The sequence below is a fragment of the Larus michahellis genome, chromosome 6, assembly GCF_964199755.1.
Source record: "Larus michahellis chromosome 6, bLarMic1.1, whole genome shotgun sequence".
NCBI lineage: Eukaryota > Metazoa > Chordata > Aves > Charadriiformes > Laridae > Larus > Larus michahellis.
This window is the reverse complement of record NC_133901.1, coordinates 30,783,379-30,804,693: the sequence shown is the minus strand read 5'-3', so window position 1 is coordinate 30,804,693 and position 21,315 is coordinate 30,783,379. Positions and strand designations below refer to the sequence as shown.

Below are 21,315 nucleotides of genomic sequence, written 5' to 3'. Positions count from 1 at the left end.
CTGGCCCACCGCCAGGCTTGCTCCAAGCGCTGCTGCTGGCAAAGCTCAGGCTTGCACCACAGTCAGCAGGACTAGAGAGGGATCCCAGAGAACGAATGTCACCAGAGCGTTCACCTGTTAGCACCTCCCACCAGAAAAAGAAGATGTGACAGAAGGGACCAGGACAAGACAAAGCAGGACGTGGGATCTAGCACAACACAGCCAGCTCCAGAGGACACTCCCTGCACTTTACAGAGGAGCACTCCTGAGCAGGACACATACACGAGGGGGTGATTTACTGAACGGCTTCAGCCCCCAATTCCACTTGCAAGCAAGCATTGAGTCACTAAAGTACAGCAGGACTTCAGGCAACTGCTAATGAGTAAATGGAGCAAATAAGCTAATTAGAAGAGCGACAGTCAAATGAGTGATGTTGGGAAGATGATTCATTCCTGCAGCGATAAGCAGGCCACAACAGAGAGACCATTTCAGGAACGTGCCCCTTCTTCCTGTGGGGCTGGACTACCCTCAGAAGAGGCTGTGCTATGCCCAGCTGCAAACGTAGAAAGGAAGATGCTTCACAAAAACTTTTTTTGATGACGACAAGCACCCAAAAAAGTATACTGAGCTGCAGATGCACCAAGCACGACAATCAGTGTGAGCAGCACAAGCCTCCATTGCAGAGACCTTCACAGAAGGTTGCTTGGTCTGGAGGGAGACCAAAGGGTTTCCAGAGCTTCCATGCTCCTAAGGGCATGTGTCTGGGCACATTATCTTGCTTTAAGGCCAGTCCCACACCCCTACCACATCCTCACTCTTGATTCCTTCTTTGGACCAGTTGGGATACCATGATGCGAAGAAATGGCACAAATAGGAACCATGGAGCCCGCCACCAGCTCTTCACAGAGCAGGCTCGGTCCTTGTGACTCTGCTAACATCCCGCGTGCAACTTCAAGGGTGAAACATCCCAACCAGCAATAACAGGGACACTATGGGGGGCAAGGAAAAACTCAGCCTGACCCCACCAGCCAGTGAAGCTCTGTTGCCCACGGGATACCCCCACTGCCAGCTGCCTGGGGCTGGAGGCACTGGGGGAAGCTGCTGGCAGCCCCACAGCAGCGTGTTCAGCGTCCATTCACTCTCCCTCTACATAAGAACGAGCTATGGTAACGCAGAAGGGGTGAGGGTCGAAGATGGAGCCACAGCAGACAGCTACAGCCAGATGTGTCCGACAGCACAGTGCTTCTCTCACCTGCATGGGCCTGGAGAACATGTTGGTCAGCACTTCTTTCCTGGCTTCAGAGTATTTGTCAGCACCAAATGTTTCATTTAAGCTTTTCTGGAGGAGAAAAGAGAGAGAGCATTCAGTGTTGGCAAGCTACGGTGGTAGGGGGACCCAGGCAGACCTTACTGGGGCAAACAGCAGCTTGTCAGAGCCAAATTCCTCCTTCCCCTGCAAATCTCCTCATAAACCAAAAAGCGCACGTGAAAATGGGTTTTCACTCTGGGCCCAGCAGCCCCGACAGGATGGCACACACAGCCCGGAGTGTTGACTCGCCTCCCAGGGGCAGCAGTAGGGAGCACCCGGGGCACGGGGACCGCTGTCTCCGTCCCCAGACGTGCAGCATGCGAGAGCGCCTGTAGCCCCTTTCCTGACCCGTGCCTGGCTCCTGTCCAGCTACTGAGAGCTTCAGCGCACGGACTAATGGGACTCTGGGGAGACGTGGGTACAGGAGGTCACTGCCTGGGGCTAGTGGCGAGGCAGGGCTGGAGGGTTCAAAGTGCAGGAGAGGAGCTGAATGCGCAGCCCCACGTGTGCCAACACAGCCTCGGCGCAGCCAGCAAGAGGGGAAAGCAGCCCCAGCCGACAGAGGGGTGTGCGGGAGGCCAGCGGGGATGGGATTAACAGAGGATTATCCACAGTCCAGTTGCGGTGAGTAAAGAAAATCCTGGAACCTGCACTGTGCTGTTCAGCTGGAGTTCAGCCTCAGGACACGCTCGCTGGAGGATCGGTCAGATACCTCCCGTGCTGCCTGCCTCTGACCTTTCCCAGCACCGCTCTCCAGTCCTTCCCAGTCACCCCGCTCCCCACCCTGCCCTCCCTGAGACCTTCAGCAGCCCAGACAGAAACAACCCCTTGCAGAGCTATTTTTCCTGTGGTACAGAGAAAATGCCCTGCCCAGGATCTGCTGAGAGAAGGAAGAGAAAGGAAATGTGGGTGTCCCAGTGAGTGTTCCTGCACTGAAACATCCTTCCCATTGCAGAGAGGGCAGCACTGGGGTCACTTCCAAGGTCCTCCTTGCTCTGCTCTAAGATCATGCACAACATGTCTAACCAGGACAGGCTGGGCCACCCTTGCCCAGAGCTGGTGGGGTCAATAGCAAGTGAGGGAGGTGGTTTGTTTTGGCATGGGATAGTTGTCAGCTCTGCTTGGGCAGGGGGAAGACAGGGAATAAATCAAATGCTGTTGCAAACACGCCACCACACAGCTGCCCACCCTTTGCCCCCACAGCCCGGGGCCATGGCACTCACATGCAGGCTCCCCGCGCTGCTGAAGTCAATGTCAAGGCCAACTTGGTTGCAAAACTCCATGAGGTCTTTCAGCAGCTTGGTTTGGGGTGGGGGGTGGCGGCGAAGCAGGGCCTGCTCGGGGAAGGAGCGGTAGATCCGGTGGGCCACGGCCATGTTTGCGAGCAGCATGAACTCTTCCACCAGCCTGCAGCACGAGAAAAACAATCCCGGGCCCCGGTTAGAGAGAGGAGTCCCCTGGGAAGCCAAGCCAGTCCATAGTGATGGGAACTAATATGACACGGGGGGACAGGGGAGCAGCTCGTAGTTGCTGTTATGAGCAAAGATTAGATGTGAGACTGCAGCAAATCCCCCTCCAAATTCTCACTTTCTAGCTGAGGTTTCCCTGGGGACTCAGAGCAAGCCGTCCTGCTGGCGCAGACAAGCAGAAGTCAGTGATAAATTGACAGCTTAAATTAGGATAAAATAATCTCCCTTTAGGTCATTTTATCTCCTGAAACGCTCGACAAGCAAAACAAACACTGTGTGAGAGATATCACGGAAAACAAACATAGATCGCTGTCTTCCTGGGCCAGAGAAAACAGCATCTCGCTTGCCCCCCCATCCCAAGCTCTACATGTGTGGTCAAGCCCAGCCACCAAGCCCGGGCTTTGCGCTGGGCTCCCACCCAGAGCAAGATGCAGCGCAGTCCCTGAGCAGGACAAGCCACCGGCACAGCTCGCTGCAGAGCCGCCTCCGGCATCCAGGCGATGGCAAGGACTCTGCATGTCCTCCATGCAACCTGCAGACTGCTGGGGGTACCCCAGGCTGGGGTGAGCACCCCCCTGCCACCTCTGAACATACGGGCATCGAATGGAAATCTCTGGGGCTACACACTGCAAAGAAAAGCAATCCCGGCGCTAGAGACCATCTTCGGAGCATTTATGGGTTGTGCTACCAGCTGTAGGGCTGTGCCACAGGAGACTTGTTTAACTGGGCTCAGATAAGCAGAGAGATGTGCTTAACTGGGCTTCCTGCTATTTGCTGCATGTATTCCCAGGGCTCCTAACTGGTGCTAATTGCCAAAAAAGATAATAGATTTACAGAAGTAACCTCATCCTCCAAGCAATGCCTGAGTGAGCCGCCACTGATTATGCCGGCTCAGCCCTGTGGCTCCTGCAGGCAAAGCAGCGGTTTTGCAGGGCTGGCTGGGGGAGCCGGGATGGAGCTGGTGCTCTTGCAGGTCCCGGCCCTGGCCACCGCTGGGTGAGATGTGCAGGGTGCTGTGCTCCCGGGGCCCTTGCTGCAGCAGTGATGCGTTCCCAGCCTGGGAGTGCTTGCCAAGAACTCGAAAGAGAAAGGAAATAAAGACAAATCCAGAGGAAGAATAAGCACCTGACGGTGATAATCAACAGTGGAAATGTTCATCTTTAATGGGATGGAGCTCCCTTAATAAGAGCCTTGTGGGTTCCCTCAGAGTGTCTTGTGCCAGAGGCCAAATACTCCAGACCCCACAGGGAGGGCAGGAGGGACACCCTCGTGCTGGGGCAGTGTGGGAAGGGATGGGGAGCAGCACAGCCCAAGTGGGAATGGGCCACCCATCCTGTCCCCTGAAACACCTGCCCATAGGCAGATGCTACCAGAAGGGGAAGGGCTGGGTCAGGAGGTGGGCAACGCGCCCACAGCCCGGCATGGGAGCAGGGTCTGTACACGCTCATGACCGACAGCTTCCAAGAAGGTCGAGCCAAGCTCTTGCTGCTCCTGTGCAGCTAAGCCAGCAGATGGCAACATCGGTCCCTCTATGGCCACCGGCACTGGGGGGCTGTGGGACAGCATGGCCCAAGGGTGCTGGGCACCCCGGCTCCACAGCACCCAGGGATGGGAGGCAAGGAGCAGCACCCGGCGGGTTCCGGCACGGCCATCCCCATCTCCTGGGTGCGGGTGGACCCACCAGCTCTCACCCAGCTGTTGCAGTGCTTGTAGACTGCACGTGGGGAACAGTGGCCCGAGGACATGTGCGAGGTTCTGCCAGCCCATGCTCATACCTGGGAAGCCCTTTCCGCCCCAGCCAGCTCGCAGCAAGGCACAGCAAAGAGCACGGGCTGCGAAAGGCAGCACCTCTCCTTCCTGTGGGCTGTGGTGCAAAGAAAAAGAGAGACATTTCCTGTGCCAGCCCCAGCTACAGAGATGCATGTGCGGGCAAAGGCTGGCCATGGATGGAGTCCTTGTGCCTCCCTCAAAATGTGGCCTCTACAGAGTGTGAGGCAAAGCCATTTTTAAAGACAAAGCAATAAACAGCCGTGAACAGCATCTCCTCTTCGTCACCGGCGCAACCTGCCTATCTCATGCCCTAGAGATGAACACTCTAAGTGAGTGCTGAAGCAGCCCCTGCCATTCCTGCTCCCACGGCGCATTAGAGTGTGAAGCCTTTACCTGTTACCTCCAGCAACACTTCGGGCTGGATGCAATTTCCACTTCACTATTAAGTTCTGTATTTTGTTTTACTATTTTGGAGCTTGAGGCTTTTAAATCTTCCTGGGGATAACCTTGTTCTGATATTGCAGGTAGCACTGAGTTGAAGGTCCTGAGAACCTGCCTGCCAGGGATGCTTTTAGAGCTGAAGGAAAACTAACAGCACATATATCCTGCTTTGCTCTGCAAAACCCCATCCTCTCCCCCTTCAGCACACCCACACCTGGAGCACCAGCCCCAGACGGCATCCAAGACAGCCCCCATCAAAAGGAGGTACCCAGCACACGGTTGGATTGATTGCATGGGCAGGAAAATCTTATCAGGAAGTACCGAGGAGCTTTGCACCCACGGCAGGGCGTGCAGAATGTGACCACAGATATTCAGAGAGAAGAAGCTACCTACTCTTCTTGCTTGCTCACCCAAAGGCAGAGGAAGGCTTCAGGAGACGTGGCTGCGGTTTGGGCTTCCCAGGAGCAGATAACGCAGATGAGGTCGGACACTGCCCTGTATCCAGAGGGAAGAGAAGCCCCAGGACCTGATGGGTTGGCTCATGTCAGCTCAGGTTAATGAAGCACAGTGGCCCAGGGAGGCTTGCTGCCCTGTGGGTTGATGCCAAACACCCTGCAGAGATGGAGGGTCCTTGCCAGCTCTGGATCACCCAGGGGTCACAGAGCTGCTCCCCACACGCACCCCATCGCAGCAGCCCTGCAAGTGTGAAAAGGATGAACAGCGTGGGGCTGCTCCGTGCTAAGTCCTAGACAGATTTGTTTTAAACATCAAGATTTAGTCCCCGGGGAGAAGAAAGCAGCTTCCAGAAGGGCCAGGTCATAGATGGGCTAATCCAAAGCATGTGAGAGCCTGCCGGGGTCAGAGGGAGCGGGCTGAGGACAGTGAAGGAGCTGGCACCTGCACCCAGAGTTAAGCTGGGTCACCTCTTCTGCAGAGGAACGGGGTCTGTGGCTCAGGACATGAGGAGGGAGCCAAGATCTGCAATGAACAGTTTAACGTGGCGGTTTCACTGCACCTAAAAGGAAAACCTCATTCTCATTGAGACTCTGGACGGGACGTTGGAGACTCAGGAGGATGAGCCAGGACTGGGACAGCCCGTGAAGCCGGCAAAGCTTTGGGTGCTGCGGAGCAGGAGGGCACAGCAAAGGCACGTGGCCTTTTAGCTTCACTTTTAGCTAGCGTCCTCCCCAGGGCTTCAGCTCGGCCAGCACTACGCCGCAATTTGGAAAAAAAGCAATGGATGCGGAGGCAGGCGGGAACGGAGGCTGGTTGGCAGCGGCTGGGGGCCAGACCAGCAGCTGGCACCGGTGTTACTGGGAGCTGCGCTGAAGGCCTGCTAACTTGTCGGCAGGTCAAACAACAAGAGGTTCGGTTGGTTTTTTTTTTCTTTTCTTCTTAAAACAGCCTAGCTCGGAGTTTGGCTCGGTGCGGCTGGCAGACGGGAGTGCAAAGAAAAATATTTCATGGCTAAAAAAATGGAGACAGAAAGACTGGTCCATCTGAACGCGCGCTGAATGAATCCCATGTGAAATGCATTCTAACGCCATCGCTAGAGTTTCCTCTGGATTAGCTGAGCTATCCTTGGCTCCCGGCTCCATAAAATCCCATAAACAATCTGATCTGAACTTTTGCCCTTTCTGTGCTGATGCGAGGTTTCCTCCGCCGTCCCGTGGGGCACGCTGGGGGTCAGCAGGTGGCTGTCCCTCCCGTCGGTGCCTGCAGATCCCGGCTGTCCTGCTCACCGGAGCTGCAGGAGGGAGCGTTTCCAAACCTGTTCAATGCATCATTTAACATGTGCACATGCAAGAGGGAGTAGAGGGAGGGGCGGGACGGCTTGTGAGCCCTGTAACATGTGTAAGCATCTTCTGCCGGCTCTTTCAGTACCCGGGTTTTGCTCATGAGTTATGGGCTTGGTGCAGGAGTTAGTGGGTGAAACTCTATAGCCTGCCTTATGCAAGAGGTCAGCCGGAGTGTACCGTTTTCGAAAGCATTCGCCTCTGAGTTTCAAACGTGATCGAGGCATGCCGGCTCCTACATCCCACTGACTGATGGGGAGATTTCAGGCTCCTGAGATGCTCTTAAACACAGGGCTTGGTGCTTTTCAAAGTACCTTAAATGATGGTCTTGGGTCCTGTAGGCAAATAGCCACCTACGAAACCTCCTGAAGAGGACTGCTGACGCCTTAACGGCAGCCCCAAACCCACGCTACTGGGCTGTAACTCTTCTCGCACGGCTACTGTCAGAGCCAAACATCTGAGGGACAGGGGAAGAGGAGCTGCACATTCAGATCCTGGAATTGCTTTAGTAGCAGCCTTACTACTTGCTCCATAAAAAGCCAGACCCTTCGCAATCTCTTGATAGCAACCTTGAAAAAATACTCACATCCTCAGCAAGTGGTTGGTTGATGGCAAATAAAATATTTGTTTCTCATGCCAAATCTCCGCAGAGTGAAGTGGGGCAAGTAAAATGCATGTTTGGCTGCTTGTTTCCATGGCAATGCGGCCAGGCTATGCAGCAGCCATCGAAGTGCCCACTCTCCCTGATTAACTTGACAAATGACATTAGCCAAGCAAGGTTCGCTGCAAGGGAGAGACAAGGAGTACTTTGTTTGCAATCCAGTAAGTGCAGGAAGGAGGCAGGCAGCTCGGTTAAAGCGACGTGACATTAAAACATCTGCTGTTCCACCAGTGTAACAGACCCGTAGGCTTCAGCGCAAATGGCAGCCAGGTAGGGCTGCACAGACGAGTGCGGCTCTTCCCCCACGCCACCTTCTTCACCTCCATCCCCTCCTGCAAGATGTAACCACTGGGTGTATCCCAGGCATTGGAAATGTTCTCATACCTGAGGCACAGACTCAGAGATAAACCCAAAATACCACATAGCTCTCCCACGGCAGGGTTTTTCCTGCTATTGACAGGCTGGAGAAGTTGGTCTTTTCTTCACGTGTAGCTCATTGTGGAAACATGCTCCCAAAGGGACAGAGCTGCACCGTCCTGAGCTGCAGTCTCAGCCCCCCTTCCAATAGTGGTCCCTCCAGTTGGGTGAGCTGCCACCAGGTAAATCCCAGCATCTTTCCAGCATCTCAGACTTGAGCCAAATGTGACCAAATAATTTCTGCAAAGGTTACCAAATTTCTTTCCCCTATCCCATGACAAAATCCCATCTGCTCCTCTCCACCTTGTCTCCCCCTCACAGCACTTGCTCCCTCCTGCACAGGGAACAAGGCTTTTGCTGTTCAAACTCCTTCCCCTCTCCAGATGGGTTTACTATCCCGGCTCAGCATGAGTCTGTGCTTTGACCAGCACTCAGAGCCTCTGGTTTCTCAACCCATAGCTACGCGTCTGCCTCAGGTGTCCAGCTCCATGCTGGCTCCAAATAGGGATAGGACAGCACCTCTACTCTGCTCTGGTGAGACCCTACCTGGAGTACCACGTCCAGCTCTGGAGTCCTCACCACAAGAAGGACATGGACCTGTTGGAGCGGGTCCAGCGGAGGGCCACGAAGACGATGAGAGGGCTGGAGCACCTCTGCTACGAGAACAGGCTGAGAGAGTTGGGGTTGTTCAGTCTGGAGAAGAGAAGGCTCCGAGGAGACCTTATAGCAGCCTTCCAGTCCCTAAAGGGGGCCTACAGGAAGGATGGGGAGGGACTCTTTACCAGGGAGTGTTATGATAGGACACAGGGTAACGGCCTCAAGTTGAGAGAGGGCAGATTTAGATTGGATATCAGGAAAAAATTCTTGACTGTGAGGGTGGTGAGGCACTGGCCCAGGTTACCCAGAGAGGTTGTGGATGTCCCATCCCTGGAGGTGTTCAAGGCCAGGCTGGATGGGGCTTTGAGCAGCCTGGTCTAGTGGGAGGTGTCCCTGCCCATGGCAGGGGGTCGGAACTAGATGATCTTTAAGGTCGCTTCTAACACGAACCATTCTGTGATTCTGTGACAGTAGAGCTTTGAAAGCATCACAGTTGGTTTGCATTTGAAACAAACAGTGCCATGGGAGGCTAGGGCTGAGAAAAGGAAGCCCTGGCGTGTTTGTGGGAGTCTGACAAGGCTCTAAAGACACTGATGGATATACGTCCCCTTTCTAAGGGCAGTACGTCGATGAGAGCCCTGGCTCTCTGCTGGTTTGAAGGGGATTATTGCTGCAGCGCAATCTCATAACAAACAAGAGATCTATAGCCACGTCCTGGGAATATGACTCTAAATCCTGCTGCATTCACCAAGAGAAAGTCACCTTCTGCAAAAGGCTGCAAACAGTCCTGTGCATGTCCAACAGCAGCAGCAGAATCAGCTGAAGGAAAACGCCAAAGAAACAGCATCACAGTTCAACCAACATACTCTCTCCAAAGCGTTAAGTCCAAAGACGCTGGACGCGGTATGACTTTTTCTTCTTTTCTTTAAATCATGTACGTTTATTTTTGATTACAGCTCTTCCATGAAGCAAAGGAACTTGAGAGGTTTCTATAAAAGCCCTTCTAAAAGTAACATTAGCTAATCCCGCATCTCCTGAAAGAGCAGCCAATGACAGAATAATGCTCTTTGGCGAGTAGCTGGACCGGCGCTTGCGATGGCTCTTTTCCATGCAAAATCCTGCAAGAATGGTGTACCGTCTTCCTGGTGACACTCTGCCTATCCAACGAACAGGACCATCTTCAGCCACTCACTCCAGAACAGCTTGAAGAGTTATGAAAATCAAATCCCCTCTCATCCAAAAACTTGGATCGCAGTGTTATATATGAGCCTTGCAATGTTGGTGTGGAGCTCCCTTTGCCAACGACACTTGCCAAAAGCCCAAAAGCCCTACTTTTTTTTTGAAAGAAAAAGTAGTAAAAGGCAAGAACGCTGGCGGTTCCTGGCTTGATGAAAGTCATTTGTGCTCCTTTCGCAGCTAGCGGTCGCCTTGAACAAAGCATAGCTGAATAATGGAATTACTCCACTTTCTGAGATTGCTCAATTAGCTCTTGGTTAAAACTGTTAACATTGAAACTTGATGAGAATAGCAGCTCTGAGGCAGTTTTAGATTCATTTCTTACTAAACTAGAATGGCTTTTCCCTCTAATGAACTCCCTTTCCGGGGTATAATGAATGCCCTTTTTATTAGCTATGGTGCCTTCCCAGTAATAGATGCCTACAACACAAATGCATGGGAGGGTTTTCTGAATACAAATGTCACTTACTGGCCACTCTCACACCTTGAGGCTGGAGACACCATGAGACCACTCTCTTTGCTTTATCCAAATTAACTGCGGTACGGTGGAAAACCGTTTTAAGCTCTCAATACTAAAGCTGGGCTACTGAAGGCATTTGGCATGATTAGGAATTAATTGCTTAAAGCCTGATGTACTGGGTTTGCACACAGGGATTTAGACCGCTAGAAAAACCTCAACCATTTGCTTAAGTTCCTTTGAAACTATCGATGCCACTTTGCAGCCCCGTTACATAAAAGAGCTGACTTAATCTGGCAGCACGACGTCAGGCCAGACGTCGGGCGCTGAAGACGGCACAAGCGGCTGCGGAGCCTTTGGCACCTCTTGGTGCTCAGCTGCATGGATGGCAAATGTTCCCCACCTGGAGCACAGAGCTCCACAACATGCTCTGTGATTTGTATGGAAGGGATAAAGTCAACGCCCGCCCATCCCACCACCCTGATCCCATCTTGATCCAAGTGGCAAAGAAAACATCATGGAACTGGAGAGCGAGCGTTGCAGAGGACGCGATCTCTGCAGGCTGCGCCTCTTCATTAAATATTAATATGACTGCAGTGTGCTCCGTCTCATGCAAATTGGTGACAACCTTCAGACTCCTGCCATGAAGCTGAAGTGCCCCTCTGTGCCAAAACAGCATCTTCAGCTGCCACAGGCCGAGGATGAAAGCTGAGACCTGCACCCATGTGCTGGGCCACCCAGGACATGCAGGCACAACTTCAGCGGGCTCCCTCGGTCCCAGCTCCGGCGTTCTCCACAATTCTCTCAGAACTATCACATTTTCAAGCCTGGGGCAGAGGACTTCACTCTCAGCATCGCAGACAGGGGAAGATCTCCCTCCAGGGATGACCTTCCCCTTTTTCCACAGGCTCCAAAGAAGCCCACAGAGTGCCGCTTGCCCAGTGTGGGCACACAGCCCCGCGTCTACCCCCTCCTTGAAAAGCCTCCAGTGCTGCCGCTGCTGCACAGACCCCCCACCTCGTGCTGGATGTCAGCATCAAGGTGACGGTGCTGTTCAAAAGTCCTCCTTTAAAATAAAGCCCCTTCGCCCTGCCTACACATTTCTCCAAGGAGGAGATGATGGCAGCACCGGAAAGGGTGTGCAATCCCTGCGTTTAGCTCCAGGAGCTGTGCGACTGGGAATCCCAGCCTGACTCTCCATGGGTCTGTATCAGATCCAGTCTGTCCTTCCATGAAGCCACCAGCTTACCAGGATCTCGTCTCTCAGAGGGAGCTACGATGGCCAGGGCCCTGCTCCCTCTCTGCAGCGCGGCAGGGGAGGGATAAGCAGTGACCACTAATGCACGCAACTCAATGCCCTGTTCAGCATTTCATGGGGACAATCACCTCCTGGGCTGGCAAACCTTACTTTCAGGAACGCGTTAGGATGCTCCCGAGCAGGGATGCTGCCCAGGACCAGAGTATGGACCAGAGTATGGACCCGAGACAGTTTTCTCTGGCCCGTGGGAATTGCCAGTGGGCAAAAGAGCCTGGGTCTGGGATGGTGCAGAAGAGAGGGAAGATACCTCACAACCAGCGCCCAAAGCAGGACTGACAGTCCACATTCCTGAGAGGTGCAGCCTGATATGCCACTGTCTCCAAAAGCAGAGCTTATGACAAGACACATAATATTAATGTCATCCAGAGTCTGGCTAAGAGGGGAATGGAAAGAATTCCTGAAGAAATGCAGACAGACCCTCTCCTGACGGGAAAGTCTCTGGCCCCACACGTCAGGCCAGCACCGCCTGTTATCAGGCTGCATTTCGCACTGAAAGGAGGAAGCAGGAATGAAAAGCAGTTTTCCTCGCCGTTAAAAGTTTACGCAAGTGACTTATGGGTCAGAAAAATTAGCAAGTCCGTCACTGAGTGCTCCATACAGCAGCATGTGTTACATGGCTGCTGACCAGAAATGCCAAGACCCATTAGGTGAAAGCAAAGGGCAGCACGATGGAAAGTTAAAGATGCTTTTTGCCCATTTAATTAATTAGTCAGGTCTTTTTTCCATCCCCTGCAGCCTTCATTAATGTAACATTGAAGCGAAGGAATATTAACAATTCAGACAACACATTAATATTAACACAACACCTGCAAAATGCAAATGTAGAGTCCATTAGGTAAACAGATGATCTTAAGCCACTGAGGCAGAAATAACATTCTGACATTTCCTAGCACGAATATCCTGCAGAGATACTGTCCATCACTTCCACTCCATTAAAAAGCCATGGCCCCTTGTACGTAGGGGGCTCCTCATCTGTTACTAGTCCCTAAAAGGATGAGAAAAACTTACATTTCTGTTAAGACATTTGCCAGTTTCATATGGAACATGTCTTACTAAAGTCATGTCATGAACCAGAAAGTTCAAAAGGGATTTTAAAAAGGATTTAATCTCCGTGCTAGCAAGGGATGGAGATAAAACCTGAAGCTGATAGCTTGTAAATATTAACCTGCACTTCGGATCGCTCCAGAACCAGAGCTTTCTATTACGGTGGTTTAATCTGAGACAAGTTTTCAGTAAGGGAGAAACAAACAGTTAATCACCCAGAGAACTGATAGTGCCGTAGGGAGTCACAGACTGCTAGAACCGGCCTTCCTGTACCACGTTGCCCACCAGCTCTCCCAGACGTTCCTGCTGAGGAAACAGACACACCCTGTGTGTGTTTCTCCCTTCAGTCTTTGGCTTTGATTTTTCCTGGCTTACCTGGCATTGAAGAGTTGATTACTCTCAAAGCAGAAGACTAACTGATGGACAAGGGGGAAATACAGAGGGGATGAACATCCCAGACTGGAAGCTTAGTCTGATATGACCAAGAACTGGGGAGAGCATCCATATATCAACCAGCATGTGACCCAGGGGCAAACAAGCAGGAACCTGTAGAAGCTCATGAAGAGATGAACAACAAAAGCTAGCCAAAAAAGTTCAAAAGACTGAACCCATGAAAAGTAGTCTAAATAATTTGGCAGCCAAAGGCAGTGGTGGCACAACAACCCAATGTGTACCCCCGATGCTCATGAAGTGAAAGCCAGGCAGTGACTTGCAAAGTAATGCCCTCTTTTTCTGCAGGTCTCTGGTCTAACCTCCTGCTCAATGCACAATAACTTCAAAGTTGGATCTAGTTGGCCTTTTCCAGTTCAGTTCTAGCAATCTCCAATGTCAACTATCTCACAGCTCCTCTGGGTCCCGGTTCCAGTCCTTAACCACACTCCTAAGTGTTGTTTGGGCTCATAGGAAGAGACCTCCAGGAGGAGCAATCACCTGGACAGGCCAGCCTTTAGTAAGGGCCTTGCTGGAGGAGGACTGCTCAGGAGAAACTGGCTGCAGATCAAGGGAACTAAAGCAACCACCAGGACCACTGGTTCTGAGAAGACCCATGTCAGGAAAACACATTCAACCTAGCAAGGTCCCCAGTGGACAACACCCAAAACACAGCTGCTCCCTGGCTGTGGGATGCTCTGCTAGGGGTGGTGCTTTCCAGGCAGGGCCATGGCTGTGGCCGTAGAGCAGGGCTCACAGTACTGTCCATCACCCCTCTGCTTCAACCTCACATTTGCAGTTGTAGCACGGAGTGTGGGCAGGTTAAGGGGAATGGTTGTATCAATACAGAGTGAGGGATCCAGCTGGCTCTGGCTGTATTATTCTTGGTTTGAAATGACGGCGAAACACAACACATGAACCTTCTGGTTACCAGGACTTTCAAAGACATGGAAACCCTAGGGGGAGGGGAGCGAGCTACGGGGGACACGGGCAGCAGATCGGGGTTAAAACAACCAATAAAAGTTGGCAAGGGGATGAAAGGGAAATGGGCAATACAGGATTTGGGGGTGATGTTTTCTAAATAGGGACTACTGAAACACTCTGGATAACTTCTGCTTTCAGGCAGCCTCTTGGCAGATTAAAACGTCCCAGAAGGTTTTATATCCAGCTCCTACAATCTTAAACTAAATATTAGGTGAGAAAAACATGCTTCTAAAGAAAAGTCAGGCATAGCCCCAAGTGAAAAACAATGAGCAGAAGAACGAATGTATCGGGTTTGTTGAATAGACAATCAATAACAGTATTCTTTCCCAAAAATAAAGCCAAGGGAATGAAATGCAAAGAGATGAGCAGGATGGAAAAGCTGCAGGAAATTTAGGCAGTCTCCCCCACATCTCCCCCAGGCAGGACTCTCACCCTGCCTGGCCTCAGTGGGCAGGCTTGGAGCTATGCCGTAAATTCCTGAGAGCGCCTTACCCCCTCTGCAGCGGGACAGACTCAAGGTACAACAGGTCTTTTCCATCTGTAACTTCTCTCTCTTAACTTTTATGTGCATCGATGCAAAAGCTATTTGATTTACTGGTGTAGGGGCTGTGATGAGCCTGGCTCGGTCTAAGGACAGCCTGAGGTTAAAGGCACCAATGCAATTTCACCACCCCATCCATACAAGAAAATGTTCAGGTCTGGATTTATAGCCACGTTCCAGTGAGCCCACGCACCACAGCAGGCTGAAATTAGCCTCATTGATGCAATGGGATTGAGAAGAAACGGCTAAACATCCTACCGGAGCTTGACACACAACAGGGAAAGCCAAGCGGCGAGGGAGCAGGCGCTGAATGGCACGCTTGCTGTCAGAGAGGAGGGAGCACAGTTGTGGTGACAGAGGGCTGTTTGTCTCCAGCTGGAGCTATTTACAGACAGACGGACAGATGAGGCAGTTTCAATGAGACCATAAGAGGTAAGGGTGGGTGGCACAGGACCTACTGCTGTAAGCAAGCAAGAATCACATCCTTAAAGCCCAGAGCTGGATACGAAACTTTCCAGAGCTGGATTAGTAAGAAAGGGTTTTATTTCACATCACAGTCCCTCTGTTGAGATCGTATAAAAGAGGGAACAAGCTCTGTTCACACTGAGGTCTGCAAAACCTCACACGCTGCTGGGTGAAGGTAGCAAATGTCTCAAACCCCTGGCTGTCACAGCCAGCGAGCTAACCTAGTTCCTCCTTCTAGCTCCTCCACTGACTTTTATGTTGCCTCAGATGCATCTAAGAGCAGAGGAACCAAAGCTAAATCCACCGTGATATCCTGAAACTGCTCCTTTGGGCCAGGGTTTTACTGGATCAAGGAAAATTTGGTTAAAATGAAGATACAGGTGTGATGAAGAAGAACTCTTGCAATGTTACCCTGCAGGCTCTGAACTGCGAGCTAGAGCCAGAGTTCAGCAGCACAGACCAACCTTCTGAAAAAATCTACCATCACCAAAAAGCAGACACACAGATCTGTCAGCACATTTCTGCTGCTGAAACCAACAGATCTCAGCACTGGATCGTGATAAGATTTCCAACACTGTCATCTTGCAGGGCCTTGGCAGTGCCTTTTAATCCTTGGAATAGGAGCATTTCAGGCATCAGTTCTTGCCTTTGCATATGAGCGTTGCAAAGCCAAAACAACAACCTCTCTTGGAGCACAGGGCATATCCTAAGATGCCCCGAAGCTTTCTTGTCCTACAGACATTGAGTAGTAATCTCCAAATGACAAAACAGAAATAAAACCATATATCCTCATGTTTTGGTGAGCGTCCAGTCTGGGCCTGACAGATACCTGGCTCCGGGTGCTGCATCTCTCAGGCTACCCTTGAATGACCAGGGTAGCTCTGTACATTTAGAAGAAGGAAGAACAACACTAGATCCGCCTTTTGTTTGTAAATCACTATCCTGGATTGTATAGCAATGTCCCCCACTTTCCCAGTGCCCAAGTCTGGCATCACCAGGGCAAGGGACCACCTGGAAGTACCCTGCTGTTGGAAGCACAATCGTGGCACAGAAGGACTTCAGTAGTCAGATCTCTTATGGTGGTTGGACCCCAACCAGTCACATTTCCTCCGGGCAACCCAGTTTGTCATGCCTTCACGCTTGGCAGTCAATGTGAATGACTTGGGTCCTAGACCTCTGTTTGGCCACTAGATCTACACGCTGGGTCAACTGTTTGCAAATCTGAGAGTACCAGCCTGAAACAGCCCACGTGGCTGGGGCGCACTGCAATCTCCAAGCTCAGACTGAACAGAGACCTCCTTTGTTCTTCACAAGCTCTGAAAATACTGTGAGATGGGAGTAGAGCAAGTGGCCGTGATGACTGCTGCCTCCCAGTAGGTCCCTGATGCTCTAGTCAAACAGGCGGGAACGCACTGAGGAAGGTAAATGGGGTACCATGTCTTTCCTGGAGTACGACACCAAAATAGCTGCCCGGCTTTCTACCAAGAGTTATTCAATAACAACAGAGTAAAAGCTTTGGGACCTTCCTCCAACTGACCAACCTGTTAAATCCAGACAGCTGAGGAGAAGGCCAGTGAAGCTCCATCAGATGCCCTTCACCGACCAGTTTCAGCAGGGGACAAACCCACTCAGAACCAGTGCCTGCAGCAGCAACACCGCGCCAAGAGGTGTTAAGAGAAAAGGGACACACACGCTAGTTAAAACAGACAATCCAAGTACCCAGGAAAGGGCAGGGATTACGTGAACATGGTAACCCACCACAGGGGGTTCAACAGCTTCTGTTATTGCCCACATTTCACATGTTCACTTACTGCTGTCTGGACATGACAGACACCAGCAACTTCCGTGAATGCTTGTGGGAACGTGTCCCTCAGCAGCAGGAGAGGTACCAACCCCATTTCAGCCTGAGCTTGCTCCATAACACACCCAGACAGACCCCAGATGGAAAGAAAGCAGTTCAGGAGCAATGCAGGGATCGGCTGAAGCATGGGAAATACAGCTTATGGTACGTGCGATCCAGGCACTTTATGCCCTCTTTGAAAGCTACTCTCCCATTGTTATTTAACATCCTGCAAGTTTCAGCCAGAGACGCAGTCTCCCATCCGTGCCCCGAACTGGCCTGGGAATGGCTGGGAAGAAGAAAGGGAGCTTGAAATGAACTGTGGAAAGATTTAAGTGCTCTAACTGTTGCTTTCCAATACAATTTTCCACTTGGGGCAGGGGAAGGGAAGGAGGAGAGCCTGACAGCAGTTTAGAGCCAGTCACAATTGTGACAGGTTCTTCTTTTCCATTTCCAACCAGCTCGCCGGCAGAAGGAGCACTTTAACCTCCATTAATTATCACAGCCTTATTCCAGCCCAGGGTTTCAGCAGTGGCAAACTTAGGATCAGTTAGGAGCAGGTCCTGCCTCAAACTGTGCTCTTCAGCTCAGCGCGTAAAACTCTGTCATTCGTGGAAGCAAGAGCTACTGCAACTCTTGCCCTGCAGTACCTTAGTTTGCAGCTAAGGGCATCTCCCACGGGCAGCCCCACTACTGCCAGAGAAGAGGATCGCACAAACGACTTCTTGCACTCCGGACTATAAGAACAGGTTAACAGCCATCTAACAGACAGATCTGTTGGACAACCAAGCTGTACGCACACACAAAAAAGGAGCTTAACAGGGGAATACATCACTTCTGCCTCCTCTCGGGCTCTCAGACTCCTGGTGCAGCTCTACCACCACGTGAAGTTTATTGCATTTATCAGTACTGATCATCGGACATGCAGCTTGGAAGTGTGCATGTGGTGTTTAGGGAGACACGGACAGCTCGAATACACACAGTCCTCATATAATTGGGGCAAAATTATTATGAAATATTGCTGTGTGGTTCCTCCCACAGCTTGGCTTCGTTACAAACTATCAAAGATCATTATAAAAAAACAGCCGTACTGCGATGTGCCTGTGCGGGGACTAAGCGTGCCCTAGCTCAGCATTTCAGCCCACGCCACCCTGTGTCCCTTCCTGCTCCACTGCCAAAGGGACTGATCCACGCTGAGCTGGTCTGCCCCTGCCAAGACCCAGCCCCTGCTCTCCCCCATGCCCAGCGCCCGGCTGCAGGTGCCATCCCTTCGTGCTCAGTGATGACGAGATGTGTCATTCTCCCTTCCCCGGTGACACAAGACCTTTGCAGAGCTGCCCCCTCTGACACTCGTGGCTTGCAAGCCGCTCACAGGTATTTTTAGGATTACCCTTTGGCACTGAATAACAACAGCAGGGAGATGCTGCTGCTGGACCCAGACCTTCTCCTGGCCACCCCGCAGTCGCACCAGGAGATGCTGGTGAGCGGCTGTCTCTGGGTTTAGGTGTTTCATGGCTCTGAGCCGAAACCAAGCCTGGTCACGAGCAGTCATTTCCCCCCATTCACCGCCTGGAACAGCTGATGGCTCCAACCGTGTCAAATTTACCAGCATACAGCAGGTAAGGAGCAAGGCGGTGTGCCTGCGTGTGCACAGACACGTCATAAAGGAGGAGGACTGGCTGCGAATTCAAATTCAGAGCGATTGGGACGTATTGTGCCGGGATGCTGAGGTTCACACAGCAGCGGCAGCTCCACGTTCAGCTCTGAGTCACACAGGAACCAGCCTGAGGAGCAATTACTGGCGTACAAATGCTCTTGAGCTGCAACAAAAGGACAGACAGGAGTTTCCCATCAAAAACGCTTGAAGTCTTTTATCTCCCCCACTTAGGCTTGGGAGGATACTTCCTCCTGCTTAGACAGGCGAAGCCTCATCTGTTGGGGGGTCTGAGATGCTGGAGGGGAAGCGTCCAGTGAGGTGAATGAGGAGTGAGCAGCAGCCACCGCAGTACAGCCGGTTCGCCCTGCCAGCATCACCCCGCTCCCCTGCCAGCACTTGTGACAAGCCGTTCCTCTAATTCATCCCTCCTGACTCCTCTTGTCAAAGAAGATTTTCCTGAAATTGTCTGGGGCTTTGACCAGCCAAATGCACTTTTAAATCCAACTTCAGTCCTCTAGCTGCCACCTGCAAGCCCAGCCTGTGCTACTGAGAGCCACGGGGCAGGAGAAAACCCCTGAACCACAGCCTGCTCCGAAAACCAGGGCTGCAGGACTAACAAGCTCCCCACGCCTCGATCCTCCCCCCCAGCACCCTCGCACGCACACACGGGCTTTTTATTCCGGCAACCCCACAGACTACCCTAGGACTGAAAGGGAAAAACATTACAGCAAGTGCATGCCTAGATGTTCATTTTGTATGTGCTGACAGTCTCACTTTAATCCTACTTTCCACGTTTAAGGTGTTAATGGGAACCTTGATGCATTTCAGAGGGAATGCGCACGGATAGAAGATAGATGCGTGAAGTCTAAAACCCTGCTCCCAGATTTCACATCAAGTGCCGGATTTGTTTATATCCATATGATACAATCTCCATAAAAGCAATCAACCACCACTGAAAGGAGATGTTTCAATATCTGCACAGCCTTCACACAGACCAGGCATTAGGTTTGCTTTTATGATGCAGAATAATATAATGGATTCCTTCCACAAGTTCACAAATGTTGTTATTAAGTATTGCTTCTCTAATAAAATATGCTGCAACATACAGTAGTACATGATGTGGCATTTACACAAGTCTTTTCTCTATATAGGACTTGCTGGCTTTTAAACAAATCTGTCTCTTCTATACACTACAGAAGCACAAGATGAGTAATTATGTTCTCTGCTTAATAATGTTTTTGCACTGGCCAATTTAACAGCTAATCTCCACAAACCTCTGAGATAGTCCCCCAGCAGCTACATTTGCATGTTGTAATCAAGTCTTGCTATTAAATCATACTTTGCAACAATAGCTGAGCTGTCAAGTACAAGCAGCGGCTCTCGCGCTGGCACCATGCAGGCGAAAGCCCTGGATAAACACGCACAAAGCCACCCCGCTCCGCCAGCAAAGAGAGCATCCCTTCGCACTTTCGGGAGCTCGGGGATGGCACCATGGATCTCAGGACAAGACTCCTTTGTCTCTCTTTGCTTTCTGGAGTGGCCAGGCAGCTTGTTTTCTCCAGGTCTGCATGTTGCTCTCTGCAGTGGTGCAAAGCCGAACTGTTTGGGCTGATGTGCTCCGTCTTACTCCTCAGGCTGCTTTCTATGATGTCCTTGAAGCACTGAGCGCTCTGGGTGCAGCAGGGAGAGCTCTTCTTTGCAAAGGTTCCCCCCTTGGCTGCGCGGGCAGCACAGCTTGTGGGGCCGTGCTGTGGACGAGAGCACTGCACCCTTCAGGGTTAACTGCCCTCCTTGAAAATGCCTGGCCCCATTTCCCCATGTCTTTGCTGTACAGCACAGCACGAAGATGCAGCTGAAGGAAAGGGCAGGCCAAGGCTCGTTCAGTTAAGTGTCCCTGTTAGTGTCATTATATTTTGGCTCTGGAGCTTGGGAACGGCTGGTGTGACACACAGCACGAAGTAGATGTTTGATCTTCCTCTACTTGCATCTACCAGGGACTGATCCCCTGCTCCTCACCATCCCATTCACCCTCCCAAAAACTCATCCCCAAAGAAACCCATAACCCTCAGCTTAGCTCAGCACCATACTCCTGCTCCTGTATGTTCACTGAAGCAACATGTCCCTTCTCTGCTCTCCCACAACCTCGGTTTCCTCCTTATGGGGATAAGGACCATGAAGACCCGAGTGACCCAAGTGCATCTATCAAATAACTGCACCGGGAGGCAATTCCTATGAATTCCCTGTAGCAAAACAACTGGTCCAAGGCTGTTATCGGTGCCAAAAACTCTTGCTCTGAACCAGATTCTATGTCTCTGCACTCCCCTGCAACATGCTGCAACCGCACAATAAATAGCAGAGCCCTCGTTGAATTCTGCCTTTTGCAGCAACTGTACCACGAGGCAGAGTTTCAACACAGCGATGAGCATCAGCTGCAGCCCGGCTGCATTGATGATGACTTTCTGTCCTAATGATTCTTCCCACGCATTAGCACAACATTTATTTCTACCTTGCCCTGTACTTCCCATTTATCCAGAAATCTGACAAGGTCTCCTTCCTTTTAACATGAAGAGAGAGGGAAAGGTGAATTTCTTGCTGGAATTGGCTCGCTCTGCGCAACTAGACCGATCAATCTAGATTCAATCTGTCTCGCTAATTGTTGGAGGCTGGAACTGACCCTGGGCTGGCCCGTCTGGGAGCGAGTGTGTGAGCACGGGCAGCCCGCTCCTGCTCCCAGCCTCTCCTGCTTTACGCTGCAAACAAGTCACACCAGATTTCGTTGAGTCCGATGGACCGTGCCTGCTCCTCTGTAACCTGGACACTTGTGCCCAGCCCCATGTCACCAGACAAATGAGCACTGAGCATAAATAAAGCATGAAAACCTCATTAATAAGATGACTTCTCCAAC

The 21,315-nt window shown here is 51.5% G+C and overlaps 1 protein-coding gene across 3 annotated transcripts in view; it reads right to left on the bottom strand.

Moving 5' to 3' along the window:
- Nucleotides 1–21,315, bottom strand: part of DIS3L2 (DIS3 like 3'-5' exoribonuclease 2) — a 193,903-nt gene that overhangs the window by 8,392 nt on the left and 164,196 nt on the right. For all 3 annotated transcript variants that reach the window (XM_074590908.1, XM_074590909.1, XM_074590910.1), the window contains 2 exons: nucleotides 2,512–2,695; nucleotides 1,232–1,318 (listed from right to left, as the gene is read on the bottom strand). In XM_074590908.1, coding sequence (XP_074447009.1) covers nucleotides 1,232–1,318; nucleotides 2,512–2,695 — 271 coding nt within the window. The remainder of the gene's footprint in view (nucleotides 1–1,231; nucleotides 1,319–2,511; nucleotides 2,696–21,315) is intronic.